The 17,816-nt window shown below is 37.5% G+C and overlaps 1 protein-coding gene and 1 long non-coding RNA gene across 3 annotated transcripts; both read left to right on the top strand.

Annotated features, from left to right (window-relative positions):
• The first annotated feature begins 1,072 nt into the window (after positions 1 to 1,072).
• LOC108280101 (uncharacterized) lies at positions 1,073 to 6,399 on the top strand. 2 transcript variants are annotated; one of them, XR_001815685.3, is made up of 2 exons: positions 1,073 to 4,369; positions 5,592 to 6,399. It is a non-coding gene; the product is annotated as an uncharacterized LOC108280101 (long non-coding RNA). The 2 variants fall into 2 exon arrangements; XR_001815684.3 differs by having other exon boundaries at positions 5,615 to 6,399.
• Positions 6,400 to 10,679: 4,280 nt separating this feature from the next.
• Positions 10,680 to 17,365, top strand: LOC108280088 (putative C-type lectin domain family 20 member A). Its single transcript, XM_017494859.3, has 6 exons — positions 10,680 to 10,735; positions 14,259 to 14,320; positions 14,774 to 15,145; positions 15,460 to 15,798; positions 15,912 to 16,000; positions 16,207 to 17,365. Exons 2-6 carry the CDS (start codon positions 14,284 to 14,286, stop codon positions 16,297 to 16,299), a joined length of 930 nt encoding a protein of 309 aa, XP_017350348.3. The 5' UTR covers positions 10,680 to 10,735; positions 14,259 to 14,283; the 3' UTR covers positions 16,300 to 17,365.
• Positions 17,366 to 17,816: the final 451 nt, after the last annotated feature.

Below are 17,816 nucleotides of genomic sequence, written 5' to 3' on the forward strand. Positions count from 1 at the left end.
CTGGATTAGATTACTGTAATGCCTTACTGTCTGGATTGATGCGTAATATCCTCAGATTTTAGTAGCTGATCACACATTTTTCCTGCTGCGATTTACCAGGAGCACAGGTGTTAGTGCAAAGCACAGGAATGATTCTTGGAGATGTGTAGTGAAGAGACCAAGATATGAAGCAGTGGTGGCGTAAAACTCCAAGTTGTTTACAACAGTGGTTCTCAATCGGGGGCGCAGAGAGATTGGACGGGGGGCGCAAGAGGTTTTCAAGAAAAAACCCACAGCCAGGCCATCATTTGGGTACTCGCTGTATTTTATTGCTTTTCAAATAGAATGTACATAAATGGAAAAACCTCACGTTCCCTCTCCCTCTGCATTTTCTTTTTTGCTGGGAAGAGGAAGAGCTTAGCTTGCCTTTTATGTAGCTGTCACTGCAGACCAGTGTTGCCAACTTAGCGACTTTTCAGACCGCTTTAGTGCCTTTTTTTTTGGCAAAAAAGTGCCTAATGACAAATCTAGTGACTTTGTGGAGAAACCTTAGCAGCTTTATAAATGTTGCCAGTACTGTCCTGCAAGCGTGAGGTCTTGCTTTCCCACTGCACTCACACCTCTCTCTGCATCTGCTCTGTTCCGTGAGTGGCTGAGAGCCGGAGATATAACAATGTCATGGATAATGAGGTTATCCATTATCCATCCTTTGTCCCAATTTACATCATTCATATGCCAATGTTTTTAGAACTCAAGATGAATGGGATGCAACATGTTTTACATGTAAAATAATACACATTATTACAACCTAGTTCTCTTGTTCAAAGTAGCTATAGTGTTTAGAAACATTTTTAATCATTCATGTTCCATACCTGTCTGTTATATAGTTTTATAAATGTTATGAAAAGTCATTTAAAAAGTACAAAAACACAAAAGCAAGAAAAATTTATCTATCTATCTATCTATCTATCTATCTATCTATCTATCTATCTATCTCTCTCTCTCTCTCTCTCTCTCTCTCTCTCTCTCTCCAAAAACAGATTAGAGAGAGCGAGAGAGAGAGAGAGAGAGAGAGAGAGAGCGAGAGAGAGAGATATAGAAGAGATAATTGTTATACCTGGTCTCCTACCATTGGGGGGCTGGGGCATGCCACATGATTGGGGAGGCTTGGGGGGCCTCTGGTTTACACCATTGATAAGTGTCCTTGGCCAAAAAAACCCTCGTTTAATAGATCTAAGCTGAGTGGCAGAGTACTCTAGAGCCATGTCGGGAGAATAGATTTTATTAAAATTGGCCAAAACCAGTCCAAAAAGGACAGAACTTGAGAGCAATTACACAGCAACATGACCAATGATCCATCGGGATCCACACAACAACTAATCGATATACCTGTGATAGCCAGAAATGTATCGACTAAGAAACAAAAACAAACAAACAGGTACCAGCGTGAAGTAGCAGCACAAGCGTGCATAGCGTTCTCACACAGGAAATGGAAACAACCCCAGGATGCCAGGATTGGAATGACCCTTCCCTTCCTTCTAAACCTTACCACAATTTTTCCTTTCCCTTAAAGCGAACCATAAACCTTCCCTGTTCTCAAAACCTAATCGTAATCCTTCTCTTTTCTTCAAACCTAAGCACAACCTTTCCTTACCCTTAACACTAACCATAACCCATCCCTTCACTCCAAGCCTAAACATAACCCTTCCCTTCCCTCTAACCCAACTATAACCACTTTCCTTGGCCCTAAACCCAACCACAACCTTTCATGTCCTCTACTCATAACCATAACCTTCCCTTCCCTCTAAGCCTAAACATAACCCTTCCCTCTAACCCAACTATAACCACTTTCCTGCCCCCATATAAACCTGTTTTTTTTTTTAAAAAAAATGTTTTGTTGTTGTTGTTGATTTAATAAAGTTTGTTGCCTTTATCAAAAGTTTTCTTTAAGAATTGTTTTTAAGGGGCTGATGTTAAGACTGAAGGAGGAACTTTTTGGATGAAGATCTTGACTGGAAAAGGAGAAGAAAAGAACAGAGGACCTTCCTTTTTGTGGTTTTTCGATCAAGAGCTTTCAAAAAGGATTATTATTCAAAAGTGACTGAGACGAAGAAAAGAAAAATCTTTTCAGGTGAGTAAAGGTCTTCTAGGCCTAAAACATGGACTTTAAACCACCAGACCCCATAAGCATCTAGGATGGCCTGCGTTTAAGGAGTCTCCATTTCCTTCAATGGAAATTGGTCATCTACCACTTCCAAAGAATCAGAGAAAGAACTAAGAGACTCTTACACCCTTTTTTCTTCCTCATTCCCTTCTTTTTCTTTACAGTTACTGACTGCATAGTGAGGCAATGCTGTCTTTGAAGAACAGGTTTGCCATTTTATCTCATGAGTTTTAGGGAATGGAACATGATAGACATAGGAAACACACATACATCTTTGTTAGCTAAAGTAGCATCTAGACAATACAGTAAACTATTTTTTATTAGTAAGTTTAAGTTTATTCAAGTTACTCATCACAGTGGTATTGGGGAGTTAGCAACTGAGACAGGCTAATAAGCTATCACAATTCATTGAACCTGCATGTCCAAGTTCAATCACTAGTCAGAAAGTGAAAGACAACATTCATCATTGGATGATGACAAACATGCACATTTAAAAATACCATTATAGTGGAGTCTTGAAGGAACTTTTGAATGCCAAAGTTTTGAAACTGTTGAGTGGGGGATTGTGGTGAAATGGGTTAAAGTTAGGTTCAGGCAGAAATTAAAACAAGACACACTACTTAAATCTGAGCAACAGTTGAGAAACAGATTCAAAGCTATTGAGGATAAAGATGTTTCATGCTTGCCTTTTCTCCAAATACTGGTGATCTTGATGATACACTACCTACTTTAGTCTGCCCACAAGCCCCACAATTGCCTGTGTCCCCTGTTTGGAATAATTTGATGTTTCAGGAGGGAGTCACTTTCTCCAAGACCAAAACTGTTGTTCATCATGAACCTAACTTGGTACAACACAAAATTGTTTCAGTTCAGAATAATGGTAAGAGTAAAAACATTCAGAATATAACCTTGCCTGAAACATTTAATGATACTTCTCCTGTGTCTTCAGAGCCTGCACAGAGGGATGAACAGGGGTGGGTGTTGTGAGGAATCAGGGGAAAAAGAGTGATGAATAGCTTTCTTGAAGGGCAGAGTCACAACATCTTACGAACCTGGTCTGAATCTTCTCTCTCTTCCTGTGTTTTCCTCTTTCCCCACTTAGCAGGTGTATGACTATAGACACTCAAACTCAAAGAGCATCACTGCATGATATTATAGGCTCTAATAATGCATGTTACATTATTGTTATAATATTATAGTTCACACACACACACACACACACATACACACACACACACACACACACACACACACACAGTTCCACCCAAACTCAGATTTGCTTTAATCAAGGTTATATGTAAAGTAGGACAAAGGGACAGAGATGTTTGAATTAGGTGACCTGCGTTTTGTCAACAGTCCAGACTGGTACAGGTGGTCTAATGGTGTGGGAAATATATTTTTTTTTGGGAAACTTTGGCCCTGTTAATACCAATAAATCATGGCTTGAATGCCACAGCCTATTTGAGTATTGTTACTGACCATGTGCATCCCTTCATGGCCACAAGTTACCCATCTTCTAATGGCTACTTCCAGCATGATAATGCACCATGTCACAAAGCAAAATTGGTCTCAAACTGGTTTCATGAACATGACAATGTGTTCAGTGTTCTTCAGTGGCTTTCCCATTCCCTGGTTCTAAATCCAATAGAACACCATTGAGATTTTCAGGATGAAAGTGAAAAATCTGCAGGAACTGCATGATGCAATCATGTCAACATGGACCAGAATCTCAAACGAATGTTTCCATCATCTGGTGGAATCCATGTCATGAAGAATTTAGGCTATTTTGAGAACAAATGGAGGCCTTAAAGTGCTCAGCGAGTGTATTAACCCCAAAGTTAATTACTTAGTCTATTCGTTGATTAATATACACACACTGCAGAGAGTTTGAGTCTGTGTTCTATTTCACCTCTTCAAACCTACGAAGGGCAGAGTCTAACATCTGGATATCCTCTAGCGTGTGTGTGTGTGTGTTTGTGTGTGTGTGTGTGTGTGTGTGTGTGTGTGTGTGTGTGTGTGTGTGTGTGTGTGTGAACCATGCTGAGACCTTCAACAATGTCAAGGTGACCGTGATGCGGCATTTGTTATAAATACCTTCTCATTACGCCTCTCTGATCCATTTACTCTACTGACCTTGTACCATGCTGGACCTCCTGTGTATCTTGGATCTATGTAACCTGTCTTCTAAAGCTGGTGACAGACTCTTGTCATCACGTCGTGGCTGCGGTGAGTGAACTCTTATACTTCTGGAGTATAACCATTGGAACTCTGGTTGTTTTTAATTTATTTGTGTATTTCATTTTATTTTTGAGGAACTTGTGTTATTTGCAGATGATGCAACAGAAGACTCACATAGACCTTTCACACAGTCCATGTGTCTGTCTGCATCTCTCTGTGCTCTGACTGGAAAAGGAAAATGTAATTCTGTTATATAGTTCACCTTTTATCTAATATAGTTCACTAATCATCTGCTGAATTCTAACAGAGATGTTAGAGATGATAATGAAAGGACACATACATAACCAAGGACATTAAATGTCATGCCCCAAGGGTGTGCAAACCTTTTCATTTAAACCAGTCTGTCGGTCACTGTGATTTGTTTTATTCAGAGTTTATGTAAAGTAGGACAAAAGGGACAAAGTGGTTTGCATAAGCCTTTTTGCCTGAAGGACGATAAATAAGAAGGTGAGTTTATCACCAAATGGAAAAAAGGTCTCTGAAGGTCACAGGGACAAAATAAAAAGAGAACACTGATAGTTTACCTCCAGATTTCAGCTCTCATCTAATACACTACTCCAAGACTCAAACTATTAATACTTACTAAGGAGAAATGTTTACTGAAAAGGTACAAAAGAGCCACAGGTTAGACAATAAAATATTTAGAATATTTCACATTAGCGTTGTTAATGTTAAAGTTACAAAATTAGGGTTGTGCAGTTTTTGTAACAAATACCTTCTCATCACATCTCTCTGCTCCTTTTACTCTATTTGCTTAATACCATGTCAGACCTCTTGGACCTACCTTTCTAACTTATCATCACAACTTCTCTATCTGTGAGTTAGCTATGAACCATTCTGTTGCTCAGTAGAGTGCTCACCTCTCAGTCTGCTAACAAGTGGTTTCTTTCACCATCTGGTGACCAACAGACCTATGAACATGTGCAGTTAGCATGGTCTAGTGGTTCTCCCCACCATACCACACGCCACTCCACTGAACAGCAACATCACAGGAAATAAACTGTCCAAGCTGGTGGCTGGGGTTTATCTACTCCCTGACTGCAACAGGCTGCTCTCTGTGACAGTAAACACCACAAGCAGCTGAACTCCAACACATGATGTTAGGAGTGCATTTTCCAAATGCATTTACTGACAATTTTTAAATTTATAAAACACAAAAATATTTGTGCTTTCATTTTATTAATTTGTACTTCTTTTTTATTTATTAAAGATTTATTCTTGTCCTTTCGCCAGTTTTGGATGGATGTCCTGTTCGTGGAAATGTCTTTATGGTGCCCACTTTCCTCCACTTCTTGACAACGACTTTAATGAGGTTCCATGGTACATTTAATGTTTTGGAAGTTGTACATGCTTTGTAAGCTCTTTGTGGACCATGGCTTCAGCAGTTGGATGGAACCAAGATGACATCAAGAAAATCCTACAGAAACAGCTGATCTTTACTTGTGTTTATTCAGAATCACTTTGATGACAGGTGTATGATAATTACTGTTGAAAATGAGTTAAAGTGTGATTGGTTAATTCTGAGCACAGTCACATGACACATTATAAAAGTTAAACTTATGCAGAGTATTGTAAGTTTTTTTTTTTTTTTCTAAAACATTTAAATTTGTTTTTCATTTCAATTTTGTTGGTTGCTATATCACATTCAAGTTGGGAAAAGATCTCACATTTGATCAGATTTATCTTGGTTTCACTGGTTTACATTACAAAAAAATGGTTGATTAATAGCACAATACTGTGATAAACATGATGTTTTAGACTGGATTATCATAATGTGAACATTTCAAACTGTAACACCTCTACTTTACTTAATGAAATGGCCCACAGGAAAGACAGGTGAAGCAGTTTCTGTTTAAAATCAGCAGCTTAGTGTGTCAGATATGGGTCAAAAATATCTGAAAAACATTTTCTACTATAAAAATATTCAATGTAAAAAGCTCAATGTTAATTCCGAACCTGCTGAACATAGAGATGTCACTTTTCATTACATTAAAACAATAAATATTTATGACCATCAATACTGCCCTGGTGACCACAAGCTTATTTCATTTCGAACTGAACAGCCTTCATCAGACACATGTGTGTGTACTGGGTCTGTTTAAGGATCAATGTCTTGTCCCTACGAACATGCTCATAACTGTGCCACACACACCAAGGTACCATAACAGAGCAGAGGACAGCATAGTGAATACATCAATTAAATTATCATTTTTATTTTGTTTATCTAAAAAATATATATTATATAAAATATTGATTAATTAATCTAATAATTAATCTAACACCAGCATATTCTGTAGTATGTGCATTTGTATGTGCTCCATGCCGAGACCTTAAGTCATACACTGAACAGGACACTGTATTTGCTGTGGATATCTTCTCATCACATCTCTTTGCTCCTTTTACTCTAATCTCCTCATACCAAAGCTCATCTAGACTCATCTCTTCACGGCAGCGGCAGATGGATTTATATACACTTATGTCCAAAAGTATGTGCACCCACACCATCACACCCATATGTGCTTTCTGCTAGAGTTTGAGGTGTGGCTATGGGGATCTGTGTTCATTCAGCTATAAGAGCATTAGTGAAGTTGAGGTCAGGCATTGATGGGTTGTCATCCCAAATGTGTTCAGTGGAGTTGAGGTCAGGGCTCTATGCAGGACATTTGGGTTCTTCCACCTTCTTCCAACCTTAACACACCATGTCTTCACGGAGTCGCTCAGGGCTTCTTAGTTCCAGTGAAGGGAAATTGTAATGCTACAGCATACAGATACATTCTATACAATTGTGTGTTTCAGACTTTGTGGTAATAGTTTGGGGAAGAACCACATAAGTGTGTGATGCTCAGGTGTCCACATGCTTTTGGATAAATAGTGTACATTTGGAGTCATTGGAGCTCTGTGGCTATTTGCTAAGTGGGGATCCCTTTGCTAGCCATGCTATCATCACTACTGCTTTCAGTGAGTTATCTTTGAACTGGTCTGCTGCTCAGTAGAGCACTCAATAAAACAATCAAGTGTAGACCCTTCTACCAGTTCTGTGAATTCACATGTACCAAAATACCAGCCATCTATGTCCCTCCAGGTGCTAAAACCAAGTCAGCCATGAAAGACCTTGGTGCTGTCATTGGCAAGCTACAAACTGCACACCTGGATGGAGCATTTATTGCTGCTGGGGATTTTAATCATGCCAAAGAGAGAGAGAGAGAAGGGATCACCCTGATTTAGGGAGCCAAATGTGTATAAAAATTAACATCATAACATGGATTTGGTCAGGTTTTTTTGTGGACTTGAAGAAATTGAGATGTAAAATGATGAGCCCTGAAAAATGATCTGAATTACAACTAGTGCAGGTTCCAACTAAATTATGCTAGAGTAAAGGCACACAAAGCAACAGTAAAAGCTGCTGGCCTTGATAGCATTCCAGTTTGTGTGCACAAGGCCTACACAGAACAATTGAGTAGAACAAGCCCACAGGGCTGTGTGCTTAGTCCTGTCTACTCTCTCTTCACCCACAGCTGAGTACTTGTTCATGGCTTGAATTTTCTAATCAAGTTCACAGATGACACTACAGTGGTAGGCCTGATCAGCAGCAATGATGAGACAGCATACAGAGAGGAGTTTGAGCTCTGGACTAACTGTAATTAATTAATTTTAATTTTGAACAGTACTACTTCCATTCCACTTGCACCTTTATTCATTGCACTATATTGTCTTCATCACTGTAGTCCATGTCTCCTGACTCATCATGCCATGTGCACTGTTTTTTTTCATGCCATATCAGTGACACAGTTGATACCATTTGCACATTTTGTTTTACACTACTGGTTAGATGTTAACTGCATATGCACTTGTAATCTGCACAATGACAATAAAGTTGAATCTAAATCTAAATGCCTGTGAATAGGTGGTTTCCTGCTGCATTCTTAGGTTTTTCTCATCACCCACTGTCTGATGACCTGTGGGCCAGTGAATATGTGCAGCTAACATGATTGCGTGTTTCTGCCTCATCATAACACACTTTTCATTACCGAACTTGCAAATTTAGTCGGACTCTGAAAACACACATACATATGACAGAGTTGGGCTTCTCTCCTATTCCCTGTATTTGTGCAGAATGTAACCTCCCTTCTTTATCAGGTCTGCTGCTGGACATCATTTGATCCAGAATGCAGCTGGAAGATTTGTGTTCAACCTCCCCAAGTTCCCCCAAATACCCCCATTGTTATGTTCCCTCCACAGGCATCCTGCATTAAATTTAAATCATTGATGTTCACCTACAAAACCAAAAACATACCAGCACCCACCTTCCTTAAAGCACTTCTCACACTCCACTCTACACCATGCTCTCTCTGAGCCTCTAGCACTGCTTGACCCACCATCCCTCAGGATGCAAGGAAGATCTACATCAACACTCTTCTCTGTCCTGCACCCAGGTGGAGGATTAAACTCCTGAAAAGTTGAGTTTAACTCTCATCCTACCAACGTACAACATACAAGGACTACCGACTGGGGTCCCTCGGAGCCCCAAGAATAAACTACTGTAATAAACAACCATCATAGCAAAATGTTAACTTATTTCTTCTTAAAACAGTATTAATTATGAAATTAATGTTATCTGAAGAAACAAACAATTATTTTAATTTATTTAATAAAGTTACAGTTAATTTGCACATTGTGTAAAACGAAAATATTAACTTTTCTTAAATACAAATTGCAGCTTTTTTTTTTATAAGTACAATCCACATTAGTACTTAAAAGCTTATTAACATCCTTTGATTCTGGTATCATTTAGTTTTCAGTAATTTCAAGTAAATATTATTTGTGTTATATTTATATGGTTTGACCCCACTATAAAATAATTTAGAAATTTAGAAGTAAACCCATAGTCATTCAAACTTCAATTTTCTTTTATTGTATTTATCTTTAAATACAAAAGTAGATGTATGACCTTGTGTCTAAATAAATCTTGAATAAATGTAATTCAAATTGAGATTTTTCGATTTGTATATATTATGTAAAATGAATGGTGTTTACATTGAACTAGCAACACCACATGCTACAGGCAGTTATAGCACATGATTTGGCTCATGCTGTGCTCAGGGCATACTGGCATGTGACAAGAGGAGCAAACATTTGCTACCTTCATGTCTGTGTTTTGGGAGCAAAGGCATACACCTTTTTCAATTAGATTTTCCAGGCAATTGTTGGACGTCCACAGCAGCAGGTGGAGTTTTCCTCACTCCGATGATGTGCCTCTTCATGTGTGGCATGACCAGGGTATGCCCCAGCTGTCTCAGATAGATCCAGCGATGTCGGCCACATTCTGAAAACTTCCAATCTGAGAGGTTTCCCATCCAGATGATGAAGGCATCAGTGTCTGCTGCATCTGTGTCTGTTCCATTTATTAGAACTGCATAGCCGGAAGTGAGTGCTTGTGACTAGGGTACCAAAATACATTGTTTTGTTTTTTTTTGTTTTTTTTTAAAAAAGCACTAAATAAAACAGAAACTGAAAACAATCATATGAAGTCATTAGGAACAAATTCATTGACAAAGTCATGAAAAATTGAATAATAGAACAAAGCACCTGTGCGATATGACAAAAAGTACACCTCAAGGGTCTGGGGGTACCCCAGTCAGTGGATGAGGGTTAAACATATAACAGAGTTCATATTCACTGATTCAATAATGTCCTCTATTTAACCTGCTAATGCATATAAAACAGCATACGATCATATGTGACACAAATATCTTGGTTTGTAGGAGAAATAAACTTGCTTGTCTGAAGACTCTTCCCATTTGGCTATGAGAATTTTATCATGGAAGAGACAAAAAAATATATATACATTACAAACATCACCCAGAGAACATAATCCCATCTGGATAGGGCTTTAGACAAATGTGTTTTCCTTTAATATGACACACTACCTTGTAATAAAATTTTTTACATTTGAAATAATAATCACATATTTGCAGTAATGAAAAGAAATGGATTAGTACAACTACAGTATACATGGTTACAGTTCAGTATGAGGAGCTCATCATAGTGCTGTATACATTTAATAATAAAAACTGAACTAATCCTTTTCTGTCCTATGCACTAAAGACACCTTGATAAACATCTCCAGGGCTCTGTTTTTTGTTTTTTTCAATCATGCCCTGTCCATCTCAGATTTCCATCCAATCTGTTTTGTAAAGTAGAAAAAGAAGGAGGTGGTGGTGGTTTGAATTAAGTCATCAATTCTAAAAGAAGATAAATAGCAACTCAGTTTACCAGATACTGCAGAATACTTCTGAAAGACACTGAGATCTGTAAAAGCTACAACACTGAAAGTTTACCTCCTTCACATTTCAGGTATGTTTTTCAGTACTCTCATATTTCACTACTTTACTGAAATACTATTACTAGTATGACTGAAATAATTCATTTAATTCTTAACATGTAATAAGGGAAATGTGTTAAAGACCATGTCATGTGGGACAATTTATATTTTTAGGACATTTCTTTTCTTTAGAGCAGGACTGTACAGAGATATTTACACTGGCAGGTAATTACAGTTGAAAAAAGACTCATGGATCAATGTTTTAGAAACACAGTCTATAGCATAAGAATCAGAACCAGTGATAAATTTACATTGCATTGTCTAATGCTGTATGATATCTCTATTTAAATAGTACTTTTTAATTTGAGTTTAAAATCTTAAACTGCTTAACATTTGGAATAGAAGAGTGCCTTCACAATGCTGCAGGCTGAGATGTCACAGAGGGGCACTATTTCCAAGTATGACATTGCGTAGTCCACTAGATCTTGCACAAAGCAATGCCCTCGTGCAATCTGATCTAATGGCTCAATTAGGTCCATAGCAATTCTTTTGAAGGGGACCTTGATAAATGGAAGGGGGCACAATGGCCCTTCTGGGGTGGCCCTTCTGAAACCAACTGAGAGTTTCCTTCACTGTATGCCTTGGATCATTATCCTGCTGGAAGGTCCACACACATCTTATCTTCATCATCCTGGTGGATGACAGCAGATTCTTCTCAAAAAAGAAAATCAGCCCCACAACATGATACTTCCACCTCCACAATTCACTGTTGGTATAGTGTTTTAGGGTGATGTGCAGTGCCATTTTTTCTCCAAACATGGTGTGTAGTAGCCAAAAAGTAAAATTTGCTCTCGTCTGACCAGACCACACTCTCCCAGTATTTCATAGGCTTGTCCAAATGAGTTATAGCAAACTTTAAACAAGCTTCGACATGCCTTTTCTTTAGTAATGGAGTCTTGCGGGGTGAGTGTTAGCAGTGGAGTGCATTGCCTATTGTTTTCTCTGTGACGATGGTACCTGCTGCCTCTAAGTGTTTTTGGAGCTCTTTCCGAGTGGTCCTTGGCTCTTGGGCTGCTCTTTTGACTATTCTTCTGACTCCCTGGTCAGAAACCTTGCGAGGAGCTCCTGTGCATGGCCAGTTATTGATGGAGTGATGTTGCTTCCACCTGTGGATACTGGCCTCAGTGGTACTTAGTTGAGGATTCAGAAGTTTTGAAATACATCTGTGTCCGAGTCCATCAATATTTTTAGCAACAGTAAGGTTCCAAAGGTCTCTGGAGAGCTCTTTGCTTTTACCCTTCATGAGATGATTCTTGTGTGACACATTGGTAATGAAAAGCCTTTTTATAGACCATCAATTTACTAATCCAGCTGATATTAATTTGTACAGACAGGGGATATAATTACTTATGGATTTCAGCTGGTTACTTGGCTTATCTTACCTTGGAGAACTGCTTTTTCTTAGCATGTTCAATACTTTTTCCCAGTGTCATTCCACTTTATTACACATAACTTCATTTATGGACTTTAATGTTGTGAATTTTTTATATGTGTGGATATCTTGAATTAATACTGATGACTGGTGAAAATTCCATGTGAATAACCTCACTGGAATTATATTTACTGAACAAAACGATGAGACGTCCAGTACTTATTTCCCCTCACTACATATATATATATATATATATATATATATATATATATATATATATATATATATATATATATATATATAAAATGTGTGTGTGTGTGTGTGTGTGTGTGTGTGTGTGTGTATATATAGAGAGAGAGAGAGAGAGAAAGAGAGAGAGAGAGAGAGGGAGAGAGAGAGAGAGAGGTTTATACTAATGCCATTGTCCTAACACATTATTGTTTTTACAGCAATTCATAGAGACTTGTACGGTGGTCAATCCAGATAATCTAAGACTAATAATAAACACAGCCAATCAATTTTACTGTAGCAAGCGAGCTAAAATGACCTTTTTTGCTCCCTGAGTTTTTAATTAAATTCTTGGGTGTTGCTCTGCCCTCATGTTTAATTTTCAGTCCCTCTTCATAAGTATGAGCATCAAAAGACTTTTTTAAAAATCAGGCCAACCTTAGCTAGCCATTTTGTACCAAAGAGCAGCTAAGCTGCTTGCTGAAGAAGGAAGTTACTTCTACATAGCTAGACTCATAAGCAACAAAATTCAGTAAAATAATCAAACTGAAATTTATACTTACATTTTATTTACAATATTTTTAAGTTTGACTGATATACATTTACATTTATTCATTTAGCAGATGATTTTATCCAAAGCGACTTACAAATGAGGAATAGTCCTCATTTGTAATAATCCTTACAAATGAGGATATAGTCATGTTTATTATGTATTCAATGATTGACAATGGTTACGAGGCTCTGCCTCTATGACTGACCTACCAATCATTATAAGTAGAAGCCGAAGAGCTAACTATCTGATCAATGTCGTAATGTTTTTTTTCTGTGTAAAACCCACCCTCCCCCAACACTCCCATTCACTCCAAATGAAGCTGTGTGTCAGTGTGTGACTGAAAATGACATGTGCGAAGCCTGTTGTCCAGTTAATCGTTCATTCCATTAAAACATAGTGTACTCAAATCTCCCTTAGACACCCAGAGTCACACAGGCTTATCTTGAGTGTCCATCACCTCTTTGTCAGGGCTTCAAGGGGAGATTTTAATGCAGACTAGGCTGATCACCAAAAACAGTTTGATGAACAGTGTGATGCTGCAGTGAGATATCTGTTGATTTTTTTCACTAAAATATTAAATTCCACCAAGACTGATGAATAGTCACTTAGACACTTATAGACATTTTGGTAAACATTGCATTATGTATTTGCATTTTGCTGCATTTTAATGAAATTTAGGGGAAGCCAAGCTTCCTGTGTAGTCTCAAAGCAATCACTTGTGTTTTACACAAATGTAAACATGTACATAGGGAATTTTATTTTACTTATAGTGAAATTATTATTATTATTTAAAAAATGTTCACATGTTGTATTTATCCAAGTCGCAAAATTAAAATAAACCTGGTCAAATGTAAAAATATATGGTCAAATTTATCACCATCTGTCAGTATGAATAGCATGAACAATTCAGGATCCAGATGCCGCTCCCAACACACACTTCTTCACCTGTTCTTTCTTCTTGAGCCTCATGCCATGATTCTCTGTTACAAAAATGAATCCTTTCACTGTTATTACCAGCAGTGACATGATTCGCCGTTTGGTGCAGGTACGGTGTCAAACTGTTAGTGGTTCAGTTTTCCGTTATTCCTTTCAAGTGTGATGCATGATGATTCGAGTTTAACTTCTAATAGAATGGTATGCAATGATGTGATACTTGCAGTTAGCAGTTTTCCTGGAGTCTCTGTTTAGTAACTTTTAATCACTTTTTTTTTTCAATTCAATTCAATTCAATTTTATTTGTATAGCGCTTTTTACAATAGACATTGTCTCAAAGCAGCTTTACAGAAATATCAACATGGTATACAGATATTAAAGGTGTGAATTTATTACTTTTTTTTCTCAGTGAGTTTCCCAACAATACATCAGTGATGGAGCAGTGTCTGTTCATACTCCTGTTTTTCACAGGTGAGAGAAGTGTGTGTGTGTGTGTGTGTGTGTGTGTGTGTGTGTGTGTGTGTGTGTGTGTGTGTGTGTGTGTGTGTGTGTGTGCAAATGTAAAACAGCAGTCATCATCCATTCCCCGGGTGCAGGTGAGCTGCTCAGTGTACATGGTGGTTTAAAACAATGAATTTACCTGTTAATTGATAGGCCTCATCCTCATAAACTGGTAGTGCTGTACTGTCTGAAACAGAACACCTCCTATATTAAGACCATGAAGCACTAGAATTAGATAGCTACGGAATATTGAGTTTAGACAGATGATTTTATAAACAAATAAAATTCAGTGTTTCATGTTTGCATCCAACAAATTGAGAAAAACATCTTTCATACTAAAAAGTTAGAATTTTAATTTACTCAAATAAAAATTTCTAACACAGACCTAACAATGCATAAAGCTTTTAAACCTTTCCTCCAAAGGAGTCATCTCTCTCGTCCTGTCTGTTCCTCGTAAGTACTTTCTGATCCAGCAGGGGAAAACATGGAGTGATGCTCAGGCTTACTGCAGAGTCACATACACCGATCTGGCTATTATCGAAAGTACTGAGAACATGGTTGAACTTCAGTATGAAGCACAGAGACAACAATTCAGTTCCAGTGCATGGCTTGGAATGTACAATGACATTAACAGCTGGCGCTGGTCCTTTGGAAATGAGCCACTGACAACCGGGATGACGTGGCTTGCAGGACGGCCTAATAACAATGGCGGACATCAAGAGTGTGGTGCAACAAGTACGTGGGGTTGGTTTGATAACCCATGTAATAGCACAAGGCCCTTTGTGTGCTTTGATGGTAAGGAACAGCACGTGTTTCACATTTTGTCAGGTTGTCATTAAAACATTTGTAGACTGTGTGCTCTCACTGTTCTCATTAAAGTTAACTGTACTCTTAAATAGCAAAAAAATGATAAATACCGAACTGTAAACAGACAAAACACCTGATATTTATGAACATTGACATGGAGTGTACTTAGAAAATAGTGTAATGGAGTTCTTAATTTTAACTTTATGTTGTAAACTGTTTAATTTTCTCTTTTACGAATACATTTAACTTATACTGAATTTAAGTGGTAATCGTGTTTTTTAAAAATTTTTTTATTCTCACAGACACTAAAACTGGAAATAAAGTGTACATTTACATCTCTAACAAAACGACTTGGTATGATGCTCAGGCTTACTGCAGAACGCATCATGTGGATCTGGCCAGTTCTAGAAATGCAACAGAAAACTCAAATATACAGAGTGCGATCGCTGTCTACACTTGGACTTGGTTTGGTCTGTTCAGAGACTCCTGGAAGTGGACAGATCAAACCAACGTCTCTACCATCCGCTGGATGCCTGGAAAACCTGATAATCAACTGGGAAATGAAAACTGTGGTTATGTAAATAACAATGAGGTTGCTGATGCACAATGTTCAGACATAATGCCTTTCTTCTGTTATTCAGGTGAGTTAAAGTTTCAGTAAATTTCGTATTGAGAAATTTAAACAGCTTTTAGTATGTATGTTTCGTTGTGTCCATGTTTGTATTTGTATCCAACTTTGCATTTCTACATCCAGGAATGACAATACAAAAAATCATGAGGGTTAAGGTCCGGTCCAGTCAGGATGTGAACGATCTTGCAGTACAGGTGGCCATCTTGGAGCAGGTGAGTCTCATCCTCCACAAGACTCCACTTATAATGTACAAACCTTATAATGTAGTCTCCTTCGAGTCTCCATCAGGCTCTGACACAAACAATGCTGTATTGTAATCACAATCTGACAGTTTATATAGAACTTTTACAGCATTCACAGGAGATTAGTTTCTCTATCCTGCATTATCTAATAATAAAAGTCTTATTCTGTTCTTCAGATCAAGCAAAAACTGAAAGATCATGGGATAGCAGAGAACATCACAGTGAAATGGAGAGAGCAACCAGATGGATCTGTGTTTCACAAGGAATAAGAAAATAATGCTGCAGAAAATGAAGAACTTTAAGTCTTTAGCTGTTTCTTAAATCGTGTAACTCTGTAGTGCTCTAGAGTGACTAATGTGTTCACTCTGGGAAGTTTAATACGATGTAGTTCACTATTAAATGGAGGGTGAAGGGAAAAAATTGTTTAAACTATTTCACTACTCATAATTCTAACATAATATAAATTTTGTCTCTTTACACGAAGTGTCTCTTTACACTAAATGTAGTCAGCTGAGATGTTTCTGGGTGTTTATTTCTTTAGTTTAACAGATAGCATGCTAATGAAGCTAACATTTAATTAAAGTCTATTTTACGTCAAATGTTTTGTGTAATTGTAGACCTAAATCTTTATATACTCACTTCAGATAATATTTCTTAGATCCATAATAGTCTATGGCTCATATATAGAAGCTCTTATTTCTTTCCTTTTCATAAGCATTAACTAACCATTATGCTCCTGATGAAGTAGAATCCATAGACTATGTGATGTGAGAATAAGTGAATAATGTGCAGGATATTTCCCCCTGCTGAGTCTGTCCTGCTTCCTCCTGAGCTCCTTCTGCAGGAGCTCCACTGTGTTCCTCGTTTCACTCACTGGGCTCTGTTTCAGATCTGTAAAACTGTTCGGAAACAATATGTACTGTAAAAAGCTCTATAACAATATTCTATTTACAGCTCCTATATTCATCATGACACACCTGCCCATGAAATCACACATTTAATTAACACCACACTGCTCACTAAATAATAACAGTCTACTACATTTTCCTGTATATTAGTTACACTATGAAACTTTTAGTTGATATTATCAGTAGAAACCTGGTTGGCCTAAATGTGTGAGTCAAGAGCTGAAAGCTTTAGTGATTACTTCTTCATTTTACTGGTTTCAGGATGGGACTGATACAGAAAATGTCCATATTGCCACCTGTAATCCTCTGATTCTGCATTGTATTTAACTGTACACCAATGCAAAAAGTAATTTCTTCTTCTTCATTTATTATCATTAGATTATAATCTTTATACAGAATTGAAATAAAGAGAGACAAAGAAATATAATTTTCTGTCCAGTATTTTATTATAATCTTATATTATCTTAACTTCATGATTATCGTATGATAAATAAGCTGCTGCAGTTTTCATTTTTATAAAGGAAGGACAAAACTTAGAAAAGACTGACACCTGTCTCTAATTTCACCTGAGAAATGTTCAAACTGGGACCAGGGCTGTGTCTATAAAGCTGTTAATTGTTTAAAATAAATAAATAAATGGTCTTAACTATCTAGCAATTATTAGAAAGCAAGACTTTAACACTCTTTTTGTAAACATGAGTTAGAATTTAGCACTGCTGTTATAGTGCTTTATGTTTAACATACTTGTGCACATTTATTGGCTCATTCTACAGAAACAGAGTGTGGTTGATAATTTTCCAGATATGAAACTGCTGTACTTCATGCATAACAGTTTTAAGGTCGCTTCCTGGCTAATATTCTGGTGATTTTTGTGATGA

The sequence above is a fragment of the Ictalurus punctatus genome, chromosome 19 (assembly GCF_001660625.3).
Source record: "Ictalurus punctatus breed USDA103 chromosome 19, Coco_2.0, whole genome shotgun sequence".
Classification (NCBI taxonomy): domain Eukaryota; kingdom Metazoa; phylum Chordata; class Actinopteri; order Siluriformes; family Ictaluridae; genus Ictalurus; species Ictalurus punctatus.

Excerpts from the sequence above, each read along its gene's own strand:
- LOC108280088 (XM_017494859.3), top strand. The coding sequence starts at position 14,284 with ATGGAGCAGTGTCTGTTCATACTCCTGTTTTTCACAG. Across the intron at positions 15,146-15,459 it reads GCCCTTTGTGTGCTTTGATG|ACACTAAAACTGGAAATAAA; the intron begins GTAAGGAACAGC and ends TTATTCTCACAG. Across the intron at positions 15,799-15,911 it reads GCCTTTCTTCTGTTATTCAG|GAATGACAATACAAAAAATC; the intron begins GTGAGTTAAAGT and ends TTCTACATCCAG.